An 18,612-nucleotide genomic window follows, 5' to 3' on the forward strand; every position below is an offset into this window, starting at 1 on the left:
AGACGACTTCATTTAATTATTTTTCGATGAGTATGAAACAAGTTAATACTGATTACATAACTCTATATAACGAATACAATACAGAATATGATTATCACAAAAATGGGGCTTTTCATTCCATTGTTTTTATCGGATATTAGCCTCACCATTTTTAACCGGAAGACAGGTTCTCGCTTGTTTACCGTGGATACGTCACGATTCGGATTTTGCTTTTGTTCAGAAGTATAGTAAGTATTTTACTTAAACCGAATTTCATTTCTTTACACAATTTTGCATTTAGTCTTAAACCCTACCACACTGGATATATTACATATTGTGTATTTCGAATCCAGAGCTTAGACAGATCAAAATATACAGCTAGCAGCTAGTATGCCAGTCGTTCAGCTCAGAGTATTCTGAATCTTTGATCACATCTGATTTCCCCCTGGAAATGTTGACGGTGTTACTATTAGACAACCGCAGATAGATACATACACACTCTAAAGTATCTATAACATACATATAGTGTTTATCCGACATACATGCATACAGATACTGCATATAGGGTGTACATTTAGAACATATTTATTGTTCCAATCAAGGACCTTCAAGGGGCGGCATGAAGATACTGTGTATATACATATATAAGTGAAGAAGTTATCACATAACACATAGTTACATGTAAATACAGTGTTATATATTGTTCAAAATAAATTTTTAGAGTAGATAAATCTATATATGGCTCAGATATAACCATATATGGCTCTTCAGAACATAATATGTAAATGAATTTTGTTCACTTTTCCCATTTCATCAAAAAATGAATCTCATCACCTAATGAACTAGAGTTACATTTGTTATACAGATTCGTTCATTCCTAGTAATACCAGAATATGTACCAACTTCGATCATTAATTTATGAGCTGATATGTGTAATTTACAAATAGATCTTCTAATATCAAACTTCTTAATTTTATCAAGATAATTTTCAAAACCAACGTACTCCTTTAGTTTAAAATAAGTGCACAATTTCCCATCAATTAATTTATTTCGATTATTGAACAGGTTTCAGTGTATCTATCACAGAGTAGTTTCTTTACAATTCTTAAAAAAATATACTAACTATAATCTCTGAATGGATATCTAATTTTAACATAATCTAAAACTTTTTCTACTAGTGAGTACCATGACAGATTGTTGTTGAAATGCAAAGATTTACTACATAGATAAGCATCCTTAAGTACATGTAGTTAAAATTCAAGGTTTTCAAGTCTGTACCAATAACAAATGATTGATTTCAAAATATCTTAATGTTGAAGGAATCTCCCCAATTCTGATAGTACAGCAAAATTTGTACTTTTCTTATGCACACCAAGAACACATTTAGAATATTTTTGATGAAGCTTCTCAGTGAAGTGATTTAAAAAGTTTGTCTGGATCAAATGGTGATGAATTTAATATGTCCATGAACCTATGTATCCACCTGATATTTCAGAGTTATATAATAAAATTGGGTTTTTTGTGTGGTCAAAGAGATGAATTCCTGGTGCTTTCCATAAAAAAATCTTTTTTCAATTTACAAAATCCTTTGAGAGCTGTGTTATATAGTTAAGATTTAGTAGTACTTAAACTGCCAGATGCAGAAAAAAGGTACCCAAGTATTCTGACAAGGTGTGCATTCAATATGATTGTTCTGAATTTAAATTAACACTACAATATTCTCCCAGCCTTGTTAAAGACAATAACTTTTGTTTTCTTAACATTAACTTTCAAACACCAATCATTACAATATGTTTCTAAAATAGATATTCTCTGTTGTAAACCCTCTGCTGATGTTGACATTATTACTATATCGTCTGCAGACATAAACAATCTAAATTTTCATTTTGAAGTGGTACAGTATCTTTACATTTTTCGAGATATAACAAAAAAATCATTGATAGAGATTTTGAACAGAGAGGGACTTAGATAGCCCCCTGTCTTACACCAAGGTTGATAAAAAAAAAAAATGGATCAGTAAGATTACCTCCGATTCTAACACATGCTCTGAAATTCCTATACATATCCTTAATAATGTTATAAAAGTAACTGCCAATATTCATATATATTCAGCAATTTCATTTCCAAACCAGTATCATGTGTATGTATGACACTATCACACAATGCCTTACGGAAGTCAATGGAAAATGTATAAAGCCTACCTCCTTTGGTATTACAATATTTATCTATCAAAGTTTTTAAGACAGCAGTCTGTGCATGTTTTGTAAATCCTATATTATTATTATACATGTCAACATTGGAGAAAGCATTGCAGTACTAGTGATTCAAAACAAATATCTGCACAACAGCCTGTACTCTATCAATATCAGATGCTGTTTGGGGACGAATATTGTGATAATTTAACAGGCCGATATCCACGGTCCATATAGCGCCATAACTACATCATTTTCCTCCCCATTGTCTTTGCCTTCGAAGCACACGTACAACCCTTTGCTCCTGGCAAGACTTTCACCCGAAATTCTGAAGTGGTCAACGACACCAACGTAATATAGGATAGGAGAAAGTTTTGGGTTGGACCGGAAATTTAACCTGGATCGACACATCTTCATTACTAGTTAGGTGATCCACGGTCCATACGTTGTCCTAACTACGTACCATATGCCAGTATTAATGTTTGATTCTGCACTAGTAAACATTTGTTTCACGTAATCATAAAATATGAGTTTTTTATATATAAAAAAAAAGCGACTTGGTCTTTAATTTCAAATGCTACATGTATAAGTAAATAGTTTAGAACTGATGCTTCTTAAATTAGAACTGAAATTACTAGTTAATACAAAATGGTATATACTTCTGTTTGTACACTGGAAATGCAACAAAAATATTCAATACAATTAGGTCAAGAAGCTTTGTGTATATGTGTACATTCAATATTTGTCCACAAACAGCATTGGATGCTGATCTTGCTGCAGATCTGAAGTTCTCTGGGAAAATATTGGGACAAATTGGTTTATATTCCCAGAGAGCTACAGATAATATTGGGACAAACTGGTTTATTTTCCCAGAGAGCTACAGATAATATTGGGACAAACTGGTTTATTTTCTCAGAGCTACAGATCTGCAGCTAACGCCGATCTTGTACAAAATAAATGAAAAGCAAGATATCAATTTCCAATACAGGCTGTTGTGCAAAGTTTCATTTCAAACTACAAACTGTACTACAAAACTTAGATCAATCTAATCAAAATTAGCTGTTTTCAATCCGCTACCGCTTCTCAAAGCGATAATTTTGATTAGATTGAATTAAGATCGTAATCTAATGAAATCCTAACATTATATAACGAAACATACGAATAAAATCGTGTAGGCGTTTTAACACTTTAGCATAATTTAATATGATATCTGTTTTGCAGAAATGCTTTTAGACAAGAGTGAGCCCGACTCCTCTGGACCCTATCCAGGGTTTGATAAGACTGGGAACTACTACACTCCACGCAAGGCGCCCCGTGTCCGACCAGAGGCCGAGGAATTTGCTTGTAAAAGCAAAGGATCACTGGAGCTCTTCGGAAGCGGCACACCAAGATATATCCCCAAAACTCCTCGAAATGAGACTCGTTGTCAGACGGAAGACGGCAGGAGAAATCACGACATTGGAAGGAATGGAACTGTGTCTTGTCTTCTGAACGGCTCGGCTACCCCCCGTCCCGAACCTGCTCCAGGACCAAGAGTAAAACCAGAAGCGGAGGAAATTGCAGGTCATCACAAAGGAAAGTCCACTAGCGAGTTATTCAATAGTTACGGACGACTTCCCACTTCTGCGCGTAAGGAGCCGAGAGTTAAACCTGAAGCAACGGAAACTGCCGAAAAGAGTTCAGGTGGATTTATGCGTAACCTTATGCATGAACCTAACAAAATACCCCCTTCATCCCGAAAGGAACCTAGAGTCAAACCGGAAGCTTCCGTAACAGCGAGCAAAGAGGGCAAAGAAATGATGAAAAACTTGCAAAGATTCGGCACTCCTTTGTCAAGTCGCGCAGTGCCTCGTGTTAAACCGGAGGCGGAAGAAATCGCAGTGCAACATCAAGGAGGGCGCATGAGCAGTATAATGCATAAATACGGAAGTAATCCACGTGACGTACCTAATGCACCGAGAGTCAAACCGGAGGGAGAAGAGATGGCGAGTCTGGACAAAGGAGGGCGCATGTCCAGATTAATGCACGAAGGCAGCAAAGCCCGTCGATCTCCGCGCCCGCCACCTCGGGCAACTTCAAAGGAGGCACAGTCAATTGTGCGAAAGAACAGAGGAACTATGCAGGCAGTATTGTCTTCCACAGGGGGTCTCATGATCGTTCCTACTGCTGGAAAATGAGGAATTAATTTGTTGTTTTGATTGTTTGTTTTTTGGGGGGTTTTTTTGTTGGTTAATTTAATTTTTAAGTTATTGATTGAAGGATATTCTCCTTATTACATTCGATCTCGTTCCCCTTTTTTGTAGTTTCGTGACTTCTTTTTTTCTCCGTCAGATTACCCCATTAATTTGTGACTTCATTAGCTTTTCACCCAGCTAATTTGCGATCTTTCGTCTTTTCGTCCCGCTAATTTGCGATCTCTTGAATTGTTTTTTGTTGGTCTTATCCCAACAAATCTAAATATACATAAATGTACCATAGTTGGGGTCTCTAGTCCTAGGTTTATCGCATGGCGCCGATACTTAGACCACTCTTGTTCAGTGCATTGGCTTAGTTAGCGCCCTGCTTGTAGCGATCGATCCTTTTGACATTGGAGCCAGTCAGAAGGCATTAAGTGCAATAGCGATCTGGGCTGAACATGATGGGGACAATTAGTCCTATTTTTGCCACAAAGCGCCGTACTACATGTAATACCCTAGTTAAACTAAACAAGTCTGTTTAGCAGTCTGATGACCAGAAACTCTTAGATCTATCAGTCTTTTATTTTTGCACCAGATTACGTTCGAAAGCTTCATGTACTAGAACGCTCTGTGCTCTCGCCTAGTGAGATGTGTTTTAGTTTCGGTACTATTCATCTCAGTGACGGATTTAGTTGGGGTAAAGGGTGTAATTAATTTGACAACATTTTGTAACAAAATTGGTCTTTTTGCCATTTCGGACTATTCACCCGCCCACTCCCTCTCTAAAAAGACACAAACTTGTGTCACATCTCATTTTCTGGATCTGCACCTGCGTCCAACTTTAGAGCTCTATCAACCTGTAGAAGTCTGCTAAAGCTCCCCGAACTGTCAAGTTACCATAGTGACACATGTTTGAGTTTCTTTGAGGACTTTTAACATTCAAGCTATTACAAATTATTTGGGGCGAAAGGAAAAAAAATTAGAAGAAAAAAACCAGAATAGATTATGTTACTAACTTGTGGGATTTGCTTTGTTTTTCCTTTCTTCGGAATTTGTTGTCTTTTCGTTTAATTTGGGGCTTGGGACAAAAAGGCTACAAAATGCTAATGGTTCCAACGATTTTTCCTTCTGTCGTCTTTCCAACCCAAAAGACGACAGTAGCACAAAGAGCCACGCATATAAGGCAAATTATTTGCTCACGTTACTTATACATTCCACATAATTATGAGTATAATTTTTGTTGCATGTCATTTAAGATGATACTCCATTATTTTACTCGCAATGACGAATTATTACAATTTCTATGTTTACTAGTTTGTGCAATTGTTGTTTAATAGTACATAGCTTGTATAGTATATTTTCTTCTTGCATAGACAAAAGAAAGTGCAATTCAAATCGGTTGTTCAGTGGTAAGCATTTTTCAGTAAATAAATCATAATCCATTTAATTTGATAAATTCTTAAATCATGTATGCAATTTGGTTCCGAACAGCAGAAGAGTTGTGGTGACAGGGTTAGCCGGGTTTCTGCTAACCCGAGCAGCAGAAGAGTTGCAATGACAGGGTTAGGGTTTCTGCTAACCCGAGCAGCAGAAGAGTTGCAATGACAGGGTAGGGGTTTCTGCTAACCCGAGCAGCAGAAGAGTTGCAATGACAGGGTAGGGGTTTCTGCTAACCCGAGCAGCAGAAGAGTTGCAATGACAGGGTAGGGGTTTCTGCTGACTCGAGCAGCAGAAGAGTTGCAATGACAGGGTTAGGGTTTCAGCTAACCCGAGCAGCAGAAGAATTGCAATGACAGGGTTAGGGTTTCTGCTAACCCGAGCAGCAGAAGAGTTGCAATGACCCCAACTTGTCATTACGCAAATGATGGATATACACAGTTCACATTGACTTGGTTGGATCAGGAATTTCGGGGGGGGGGGGGGGAATTCACATCTCCCCTTCGCATTAGTGTAATAAACTGCTTGACAGGAAGGCATCAACCTATTTACAATGACAATGATGTATTTGCAGAAGCACAATGACAATTACTGGCAAAGGCACATATTATGGATTATATCATAGAAACAATAATATTCAAAATACAATCAGTGATTTGAATGCATGAATATGGCACCAGACAAAATCATATTATGGTATATTACACTGCATATAAGGTGTACATGAGATAAAGGGACCATAATAGGTACATTGTATATATAGGAATAGTATATGGAGTCATAATACATATATTTAAGAATAGTCATAGGACTTTCTCATGATAAATTATGTGGACATATTGGAGTCAGTTGCTTGAAGGAAATTTCTTTTATTAGACACATCTTCAGTAAATTTAGATAGGCATTTCAATACACTATAGGACTTGGAATTCGATAATAATTCTGGCCTAATATTGTCATCATTGATCAGCTTATAATCAAAGTTATGTAACATTAAAAATTTATTGTATAGGGATTCTCTTTCTTGTTCATAACAGTTGCACAACCATAGGAAGTGAGTTTCATTTTCTATGTTATTACTATTGCACAGTTTACAAATTCTATTATTATGCTCAACTCCAATATGTCTTCCTCTTTCAATTTCTAAATTGTGTGAACTCAGTCTAAGCTTTGCTAATGCAGATCTATCTGATCTATATGTTAGGATATCAACATAAGCAGACCTTGAGTTCATTTCATATACATTTCTAAAGAATATAAGTTTATTTGAAACAATGTATTCGTAAAATCTACCACATGCGCATGGTATCAAATGTTTAATCAACGGACCTTTTTGCAAAAATAAATATGTATCAAAGCAAAATTAACGACCTCGTATGTAACGAACAGACGTAATGTACCGCAAACGGTATAACACACGCCCGTTAGACCTTCAGCGCAATACATGTATCCATACTATCCATGATGAGAAAACGTCCAGAAAAAACCTATTTGACCTACTTTTAGCGCTAAAGTAGGTCACTGTGTACCAATCAAGTTGAAATGTGAACTGATTATGTATTTCTCTAAGGGAGACAAAATTGTCGTGACAAAAATTCAGGACAATATACCTGCATAACGATAAAATGTGGAAAACCGTTTGACCTACTTTTACTCCTAAGTAAGTCAAGGTGAACCAATCCAATTGAAATGCAATCTGAACTTATATTCCTTCGAGAGGGCAATACCCGTATCCGTAACAAAAACAAGGTTTTTCTACTAAGTGATACTATGATATTTTGACTTACCAATAGGCATCATCCGCTTGGTATAAGGTGTATGTGTACCACGTTTAACGGTCCTAGCCCCAACAGTTTGGTCTGTATCCTGCCTACAAGGTTTTCCTACTAAGTGATACTACATGTACAACCTTGACCTTTGAAGAACAAACAGCGTCCTCCGCTTGGCATGAGGAGTATGTGTACAACGTTAGTTCGGTCTGTATTCTGCCTACAAGGTTTTCCTATTATAACTGATACTACGACCTTCACCTTTGACCTTGCAAAATAGACACCTTTCTCCCATCATGGCGATCAAATATACCAAGTTGTAAGATCCTGGAACTTACGGTTCATTTGAGGAGATGGCTTTAAAAACGGATGTCCCTTGTCACAGTATAGGTGTGATACACTAAAGAACCCTCACTGCTTAATGGCCGTTAAGCGCTGAGCAAAAGCCTAAATTTGAAGCCCTTTGACACCGGTCTTGGTGACGTCTCCATATGACTAAATGATTCTCGAGAGGGACATTAAACAAGATACAATCAATAAATCAATCCAGATAGACTAAGTGATATACTACGTCGTTGACCTTGAATCAATAGTCACCATCCGCTTGGCACAAGGTGTATTTGTAGCATGTTTGACGGTCCTAGCCCCAACGGTTCAGTCTGTATACTCCCGACACGTTTTCCTTCTAAGCGATACTATGACCTTGACCTATTTCTTTTATGATCCGAAACACTTACTTTATGTCATAAGTTTTATTAGGAACTTGAATGCTAACATTTTAGAAATAATTCAGGGTTATATACATGTCTGTAAAACTCAGACATCACCATTAGCGAAATCAGTTCCTTATAAAAACATTTTGACACATATGATCACAACTATCAAGATCCTTTTCAAAACACTTGATGTTTCCAACATAGGAGTCCAAAGGTGGGAATTCCCAGACTGGTTATTATTGTTTGGTCGTCTAATAACTTTCGTCTAGCACTTTAGCTGAAAATAAAGATGATCAAACACAGTTTCGTATGCTTTAGCATTCTATTTCGGAAAAAAACTCGGAAGTAAATCCGTCGTGCGTTAACAATAACTACCATTCCAATTCTTTTCATTTGGTATGGAAAATCTTTGAAACAAGGGGGACATAAATTGTTAATTTCAGGACCCCTGCACCCCTGGGGCCTTAAGGGCGGGGCAAAACTGCCCAATTTTCAAAAATCTTGTGCGTAAAATATCTAAATAACATCTTCTTTAGTACTATTGATACTAAATGGATATTTAGAAAGAGCAGACAGTCTTTTACCAAAATTGTAAATTTGATGATCCCAGGGGTAGGGGTTTTGGTCTTAGGGTAGGGCCAAAATGGTCAGTTATTAAATGTGTGAACAATAGAATTTTTAAACGTCTTCTTGATAACTACCATTCCAATTCTTTTCAAATTTGGTATGAAGAATCTTTGGAAGAAGGGGGACACAAATTTGTAAATTTCAGGATTCATGCACCCCTGGGGCCTTAGGAGCGAGGCAAAAACTGCCCAAAATAGACTAATTTTTGAAAATCTTCTCTAGAACCACACATGTTTAAGAAAAAATGCGCATCTGGTGCATCAAAATTGGTACCGTATAAGTTTTACATGATGTAGAGCAGGAAGGCCACTACCAAAATAGTAAATTTCATGATCCCCGGAGTAGGGGTTTGCACCCCGGGGCAGAGCCAAACTGAACATTTTCTTTAGTGCTATTGATACTGAGTAGGTATACCCCTTTACCAAAACTGTAGATTGTATGATCCTTGGGGCAAGGGTTTGGTTTCAGGGTCGTGTCAAAATTATAACAATGATTTGAAGGACTTATATAAGTTTGCTGATACTGTATAAAATCTAAATGCATACTTAGGAATAGCAGAAAAGGATGTACAGAAAATGGTGAATTTCACAACCCAGGGTTTTGACTCTAGGATTAATTGGTCCAGATTAGTCTAATCTTTTAATGTTAATACACATATCATATTGTGTAAAGCCTTTCATCAGTGTATGTACTTTTGAGGGCATTGAAGTTTCAAGAACACATCTTGTTTTATACTGTTGCTGAACATTAGAATTTAGCTTAGATATTCAGAACGGGAAATTTTATTTAGATTTCATAGCCATTGGGAGGTAGAGATACTTTTCACAAGTACTCATGTGCCCGATAAGGCCTGTGGGCCTCTTGTTTAATAATTCAATCCTGTTATAGAACAATTATTGACATTTTCTCGGCCATACGATCATTTTGCTACCTCAGGTAGCCAAACTATCGTATTTCCTGGCCCTCTAGGCTCGGTGAATACATTGTATTTCTCAGGTAGCTAAATCATTGTATTGCCTCGCCTTCCAGGCTCGGTGAATACAATGTATTGCCTCGCCCTCCAGGCTCGGTGAATACATTATATTGCTTCGCTCTCCAGTCTCGGTGAATACATTGTATGGCCTCGCTCTCCAGGCTCGGTGAATACATTATATTTCTCAGGTAGCTAAATCATTGTATTGACCTCAGATAAACAAAATTTTAGATAAACTTGAATTTATGGCATCAGATTGCAGAATAGTTTCATGACAAGTCTTTTTGTCACATGTCCGTGCATGTACCTTGTCAATTCATGGGTCTGCAAAATATATCAAAAATACGATTTCCTCTCTAAACGATTGTTACAATTATACATAACCCATATAAAGAAAACCACAATTAGAGGTTGGTATATAATCGATGGACAAACATCAATAGAGATTGATGAAGGCAGATGATGTCTATCCCGCTAAGTTACTCTGAACAACGATTGCCAGCGGTGGATCCCAAAACTTCAGAAAGGGGGGTGGGGGGGGCACAGTTAAAATCTGGGGGTGTCAGTGCTGTCTTGAAGCCCTGATGGGAGATCAGCTAGTGTACGAAGCTCACTTAAGCTACATAGTTCTAACAAAATATTTTAATGTTTTTGGAAAATGGATCATACATGTAAATATTTGTGAGGATACGTCACTGAATCTTCCACTATGCCTAACACCATCATATACTGTTAAGCGTTATTCCGGACGAACAGTAACCTGTATGATGCACGGGGATAATTCGATTACATCCAAACGACAAACGCTATTTAAGACATACCTTTATAATGTCGACCTCTTAAATATTGGTAGGTTCCTATAGCAACATATAGGGATCTACCAATATTTAAGAGATCGACATTAGAAAGGGTAGGTCCCTATAGCAAGAGTCCCGTGGATATGCGGTTTACAATAGGTCCTCAGTACCCCTTGCTTGTCATAAGAGGCGACTAAATGGGACGAACGGTCCTCCGGATGAAACCGCAAAAACCGAGGTCCCGTGTCACAACAGGTGTGGCATAATAAAGATTCCTCCCTGTTCAAAGGTCGTAAGCGCAGAGCATCGGCCTAAATTATGCAGTCCTTCACCGGCAATGCTGGCGTCTCCACCAGTGAAAAATTCTCGAGTGGGACGTTAAAGAATATACAACCAATCTCTAACAAGAAAAAATAAAATACAAAGGACGAGACCGGGATTTAAACCTGGGCTCCCTAAATCTCTAATCAGGTGATCTACCAACTGACCTATCTGATCACCGACGATCGAACCCGTCTGGCCGCCACATTCTTCACACTTTGAAAACATTTGTTCCCCTAACAGGAATTTTCACCTGTCAGTTCAGAGACTGGTCTGCAGCACCAATGTAAAAGGAATGGAGAAAATACATTACACCACGACAGGCATATATGCCACCAGAATCTATTGCGAGGTGCTCTACTACCTTTAGTTACTATCTAACCAACGGCGATCGAACCCGCCACATTCCTACCTCTTCACACTTTGAAGGGATCAACACATAATCTTCCATATCCCCCGACAGACATTTCCACACAGCACTTGTTTCATACATGGGTCACCCCTCCTTTGGTATCAGTAAGGAGGGAGTAACCCATGTATGAAACAAGTGCCTGTCCATTTCCACCCGTCAGTTCAAGTGGCTGGTCTATGGGAATAAATGTAATACGGGGGGAGAGCAACCCCCCCCCCCCCCCCAAGTCAGGTGTTCTACCAACTGATCTATCTAGCACCGGCGATCGAACCCGTCTTACCACCACACCTCCAAATACATGTACCTTTGACATAAAACCTGCTATAGAGTTATTTTTCTTGCGAAAATAAGTATAATAGTAGCAGACACATTTGGGTGCAAATTTAGCTATTGTAACGAAAATGATTAAGAGGGATGAATAGCAATAATGATGTAATGGCTAGAAGAGTAATCACATGACATCGTCAGTGTTTATACAGTTACTTATAAAGTATTTGATACGGTAAAAGCAACTCGTCTTCGTGAGCGTTGCTGTGCATAAAATAGCTGGAGAACTGTAGCTCTCTGAAAAAACATTGGGACCGATCAGAGACCTACACATCCATCCCTTATAAAAACCTTCCATTTACGGCGCTGAAAAAAATGCGCATATTCATTCTTATTTTAGAGCCCCTTATGTTAAAAATATAAGTCATCCTGCAGTTTCATTTGGCAGAGATGGGCCAGTAATATAATAGGTTACAACTCATATGCGTTTAGGAATAAATTTTCCAACAGCATCATACTTAATATTCATGCAAAAGCTGTAATAATAACTAATGTGGTTGTCCGGTCGACGCGACGTTACACGAGGACGCCCTTTTAACGTGGTCGATCCCGAGTGTTACCAGATTGTTGGAAACGTCTCCATAATGACTGGATGGTGTTCCGATGAACTCTAAAGTGTCTTGCTACAATATTTTGTGCCATTCCAGCTTGAAGCATCCCAACAGCACGATTACGTTGGTTTTCGCCGAGTCGTGGCATGACAGAAGGGTAAATTTTGTCAAAACTAAAGTGCTTTCCTTAACGAATAGTGTCCAAACAAACCTTGTATCACGGCTGTGGTGTTTTTCCTATTACAAAAAGTGTACAATAACTGGAGATACACCAGTGGGCGGAACCATCATTTGCATATTTTTAAAACAGTGCTGTGTAAATAGATTATTGAACACCATCTGACAATTTCAACACATGGTAAAGTTCAAATTAGAATTCACGGGATTTTATCATCTCCCAGTTTAATTTCACAAATTGTGTGATCATCACATGCTTGTGAGAAAATCCTTATGGTCATCATTGAATAAAAACTTTTCATTGGGGTAATTAAAAAAAATCATGCTATAACCATTGGTCACATAACAGATATCATATTTCTAATTGGTCATGATACAAGTAAGTTATTGAATATTTCGGTGTATCTTGGTTTATTTGGACGAAGGGCGGAGACTGTGTGGTCTGCGGCACCAAGAAATGTGTCATGTAAAGACGCCAGTAATGTGTCATGTAAAGACGTCAGTAATGTATCATGTAAAGACGTCAGTAATGTGTCATGTAAAGACGTCAATAATGTGTCATGTAAAGACGTCAATAATGTGTCATGTAAAGACGTCAGTAATGTGTCATGTAAAGACGTCAGTAATGTGTCATGTAAAGACGTCAATAATGTGTCATGTAAAGACGTCAGTAATGTGTCATGTAAAGACGTCAATAATGTGTCATGTAAAGACGTCAGTAATGTGTCATGTAAAGACGTCAATAATGTGTCATGTAAAGACGTCAATAATGTGTCATGTAAAGACGCCAGTAATGTGTCATGTAAAGACGTCAATAATGTGTCATGTAAAGACGCCAGTAATGTGTCATGTAAAGAAGCCAGCAATGTGTCATTTAAAGACGCCAGTAATGTGTCATGTAAAGACGTCAATAATGTGTCATGTAAAGACGCCAGTTATGTGTCATGTAAAGACGTCAGCAATGTGTCATGTAAACAAGCCAGCAATGTGTCATGTAAAGACGTCAGTTATGTGTCATGTAAAGACGCCAGTAATGTGTCATGTAAAGACGCCAGTAATGTGTCATGTAAAGACGTCAGCAATGTGTCATGTAAACAAGCCAGCAATGTGTCATGTAAAGACGTCAGTTATGTGTCATGTAAAGACGGCGGTTAATGTGGCCGAAATGTGTCATGTAAAGATGCCAGTCACTGTGGATTTACAATAAGTGTGAACGAAACATATCGGCAAGTACATGACGTGCTCCAGATAGTTCATTGGAAAGTCCCCGAGTGATTTTAAAGAGCGCTTTTGATTGGTCAGTTAAATTATAGGTAGGCGTTCCCAAGTATTTGGCATTATATTATCTCGTGCTTAACAAGTGTAAGTTTCACTATTTGATTTCAATATCATTTAATAACTTTTAAAGTGGTGAATTATAAACGATGCTGATTGGTTGAAAAATTCGTTTGATTTCTCTGTCAAAATTTCGTTCGGAGTTCATCTGCACTAAGCACGCGGGACTACTTTTCTCTGGAATGCGTCTTCCCCGTTCTAATTTTAGCGCTATTTATAGAACGGGATTTATATATAACGAAATGCACTTGTTTGAGTTTTGTTTTTCAATGCTATAAAAAATTAGCACAACTAAAGATATGAATAATCCATCGCAGTATCAATAGGTATGGGAGGGGGCATGAAAGGAATTTGAAATAAAAAGGCGGGATACAGGGTGAAAAAGGCGGGCTCCGATATGTAAAGAAAAGGCAGGATAGCAATATCCCAGAATTCAAAGTGCTGAATATTGGGCGGAAAAAGAAAGAAAAAAGGACGGGATCGAAAATACTGCGGGAAAAGGCAGGATCCGCAGTTGCCTCTATATCCCAATAAAAATTGAAAGGTTACTCCCTTAAATTCCTGTAGATACTTGTCAGTTTTAAGTGTTGTACGCGCCGTGTGATTGGTTCGCAAAGACATTGCTTAGTCTCGGGATCATCCGAAGGGTCTCGGGATTATTCGCGGACCAATCACACGACACGTTATAAATTCGTACTCTGTGACCTCCTTTTTGGCTGCCAGTGGAAGAGATGAAGCCCTGTCCGATCAATGCACGCAAGATTGTGTCAAATAAAAGAGATGAGATGGGTTTTGAGTTGAAGAGACTTGTAGTATGATATCTCCCCGACCAGCCGCTCGTCAAAATTCCTTAGGTAACGCTGTAATTACTTGGAAAATGTGCCCGGAAACGGGGACCCCCTGTTTGTTTACAAATTTTTGTTTCTTACCTTGTGTATTTTATTATACCGATAGAAGGCCAATCTTTAAAGCTTACAAAAAGCGTGAAACGATTACATGAATCGAAAGAGGGATGAGATAGACTGGGAATTCATACATTTCAGAGAAATTATTGCCACCAAAAAAAAATTATGAAAAAGGGAGGAGGGTAGTAATATCCATACTTCAGGTGCCTGTGGTTCAGACTACAGGGGCTCGCCACGAATTGACCCTCTCTATTCTATATTTACATTTATTTGTAAATATAGAATAGACGATGTCAAATTTTAAAAAGACAAAAATTTCGTAACGAGCCCGTGTTCAGACGAAATGCTTCTCTTGGATTTTGTTTGCAGTTTCTTGAAAGTCATTCCCCAAAAAATTTCTCGCAGCTCAACACATTAAAGACACCGATGGTACATTGTCAGGGGTACAAATAATTCTTAATAAACTTTGTCTGATTTCTCTATTATGTACACTTGATTTCTTTTTAATTTCATACTCGATAAACAGAAGTACATCCGGTGTGAGCTTCGTTGGCGACACTTTCGGTGCTAGAGTTCCCATGATTGACAATTTTATAACGTGGCCTTTGCGACGCCTAATTTCTTACCGATTTTACCATAAAATAAACCCTCGGCATGTAATTTTAAAATCAACGTCATTGTTTTAGTTGGTATTGGTTTTCCCTTTACGCAGTTTCTTCCATCGTGCTAAAAGATTATGTAATGACACGCTAGTGTAAAGACACGTGTGCCCATCTAAAATTATTTTTATTACCGCTCCTTTAAATATTGGTCCAATCGCTGCGATTGTTCTTTCCTTGATGATCACAGTAATGCGTCATGTAAAGACGTCAGTAATGTGTCATGTAAAGACGTCAGTAATGTGTCATGTAAAGACGTCAGTAATGCGTCATGTAAAGACGTCAGTAATGTGTCATGTAAAGACGGCGGTTAATGTGTCATGTAAAGACGTCAGTAATGCGTCGTGTAAAGACGTCAGTAATGTGTCATGTAAAGACGTCAGTAATGCGTCATGTAAAGAAGCCAGCAATGTGTCATGTAAAGACGTCAATAATGTGTCATTTAAAGACGTCAGCAATGTGTCATGTAAAGACGTCAGTAATGCGTCGTGTAAAGACGTCAGTAATGTGTCATGTAAAGACGTCAGTAATGCGTCGTGTAAAGACGTCAGTAATGTGTCATGTATAGACGTCAGTAATGTGTCGTGTAAAGACGCTAGCAATGTGTCATGTAAACAAGCCAGCAATGTGTCATGTAAAGAAGCCAGTAATGCGTCATGTAAAGACGTCAGTAATGTGTCGTGTAAAGACACTAGCAATGTGTCATGTAAAGACGTCAGTAATGTGTCGTGTAAAGACGTCAGTAATGTGTCGTGTAAAGACGCTAGCAATGTGTCATGTAAACAAGCCAGCAATGTGTCATGTAAACAAGCCAGCAATGTGTCATGTAAAGACGTCAGTAATGTGTCATGTAAAGACGCTAGCAATGTGTCATGTAAACAAGCCAGCAATGTGTCATGTAAAGAAGCCAGTAATGCGTCATGTAAAGACGTCAGTAATGCGTCATGTAAAGACGTCAGTAATGTGTCATGTAAAGACGGCGGTTAATGTGTCATGTAAAGACGTCAGTAATGCGTCGTGTAAAGACGTCAGTAATGTGTCATGTAAAGACGTCAGTAATGTGTCGTGTAAAGACGCTAGCAATGTGTCATGTAAACAAGCCAGCAATGTGTCATGTAAAGAAGCCAGTAATGCGTCATGTAAAGACGTCAGTAATGTGTCGTGTAAAGACGCTAGCAATGTGTCATGTGAAGACGTCAGTAATGTGTCGTGTAAAGACGTCAGTAATGTGTCGTGTAAAGACGCTAGCAATGTGTCATGTAAACAAGCCAGCAATGTTTCATGTAAAGAAGCCAGTAATGCAACGTGTAAAGACGTCAGTAATGTGTCGTGTAAAGACGCTAGCAATGTGTCGTGTAAAGACGTCAGTAATGTGTCGTGTAAAGACGCTAGCAATGTGTCATGTAAACAAGCCAGCAATGTGTCATGTAAAGAAGCCAGCAATGTGTCATGTAAAGACGTCAGTAATGTGTCATGTAAAGACGTCAGTAATGTGTCGTGTAAAGATGTCAGTAATGTGTCGTGTAAAGACGTCAGTAATGTGTCGTGTAAAGACGCTAGCAATGTGTCATGTAAACAAGCCAGCATTGTGTCGTGTAAAGACGTCAGTAATGTGTCGTGTAAAGACGTCAGTAATGTGTCGTGTAAAGACGCTAGCAATGTGTCATGTAAACAAGCCAGCAATGTGTCATGTAAAGAAGCCAGTAATGCGTCATGTAAAGACGGCGGTTAATGCGTCATGTAAAGACGGCGGTTAATGCGTCATGTAAAGAAGCCAGCAATGTGTCATGTAAAGACGTCATTAATGTGTCATGTAAAGACGTCAGTAATGTGTCGTGTAAAGACATCAGTAATGTGTCGTGTAAAGACGGCGGTTAATGTGTCATGTAAAGACGTCAGTAATGCGTCATGTAAAGACGTCAGTAATGTGTCATGTAAAGACGGCGGTTAATGTGTCATGTAAAGACGTCAGTAATGCGTCATGTAAAGACGTCAGTAATGCGTCATGTAAATACGTCAGTAATGTGTCATGTAAAGACGTCAGTAATGCATCATGTAAAGACGTCAGTAATGCGTTGTGTAAAGACGCTAGCAATGTGTCATGTAAAGAAGCCAGCAATGTGTCATTTAAAGACGCCAGTAATGTGAACGAAATCGTGGAAAATAGCTATATAGAAACGTGGTAGTCTTCATAAGCGCATTATGAAGCGGGCAGGAGAAGCTCCACGTTTATATTGAACATGCTCAAAAGTGGCATAGCGGGATCGTGACCAACAAGATGCGGGAAGTCGCATCGAATGCAGGGTAGAAACATGGACGTACAAGCATCGTGGAAGCATGGAGGCGAGATCTGTGATGGTAGTAAATGAGCAGAACAGTTGGAAACTTACCCGGGTAATTTTAGTTCAATTCTACCCCCCCCCCCTTCCATTCATGACGTACAAGAAACGTATTACAAGCGTGATATGATCAACAAGGTAGAAGCATCCTTAAGCACTGTCGTAACCAACACCTTAAAATGCCAGTCTTCTTGGTTTCGATGCCGATCCAGTTATTTTTGTTTTCAGAGTGCAGATTAATAAGTATGATTTTCGCCAGGTCGTAACACTGTATGAACAGGGGATTATAACCACCCCCTCAACATCATTTCTGAATTCTTTATCAAAGACACAAACACTAAAAAGGTCAATGGTTTATTAAACTTATAAATAATCAAGAATTCACAAATTACACAGTATATTACAGAGTTATCTCCCGCATTGCGTGTGCAATCACAATTACTCACCTCGCTTATTACTGGCCCTTACTCAGTTTATGAGATCTGTACATTTTCTTAAACTCAAATTAACCAACAGCTCACCTGTCTAAAGGGCTATCTAAATAAGGCGCACTGGATTACAACATAGTCCCTTCAGCAGGATGACGTACTCAAGAGTAAAGTACCTGTTCCCACCCATTCTTTATAATGCAGCCAATCCACTACGTATTCCTGTGCTAACATGCACATGAGTGAACCCCTGTAAACCACGCAATACACAGGGCGTTCAGATTTTCATTTTACTGCCTAAAAATTTATCACAATTCTGATACAATACCAACACTCATCCCTTTATTGCACCATAGCCGTCTGAAAATAAACTGTAGAACAGATCCACCTCGGCGAGTTATAGAACTACGATAAAACAAAATCATGTCGAGAGACACGGCAGACACCAGGTACCTAGGTAGTTCAGTATATTTCAGCGAGATAAATGGTAG

General features: G+C 38.5%; 1 protein-coding gene across 2 annotated transcripts; it reads left to right on the forward strand.

The window, feature by feature from the left end:
* The first annotated feature begins 80 nt into the window (after window positions 1–80).
* Window positions 81–5,795, forward strand: LOC125659693 (uncharacterized). Of its 2 annotated transcripts, none has more exons than XM_056149709.1 (2): window positions 81–222; window positions 3,393–5,795. In XM_056149709.1, the coding sequence occupies exon 2, from the start codon at window positions 3,395–3,397 to the stop codon at window positions 4,346–4,348; it is 954 nt and encodes a 317-aa protein (XP_056005684.1). In that variant the 5' UTR covers window positions 81–222; window positions 3,393–3,394; the 3' UTR covers window positions 4,349–5,795. The 2 variants fall into 2 exon arrangements, with proteins under 2 accessions (XP_056005684.1, XP_048747392.1); XM_048891435.2 differs by having other exon boundaries at window positions 97–227.
* Window positions 5,796–18,612: the final 12,817 nt, after the last annotated feature.

The sequence above is a fragment of the Ostrea edulis genome, chromosome 9 (genome assembly GCF_947568905.1).
Source record: "Ostrea edulis chromosome 9, xbOstEdul1.1, whole genome shotgun sequence".
Taxonomy (NCBI): Eukaryota; Metazoa; Mollusca; class Bivalvia; order Ostreida; family Ostreidae; genus Ostrea; species Ostrea edulis.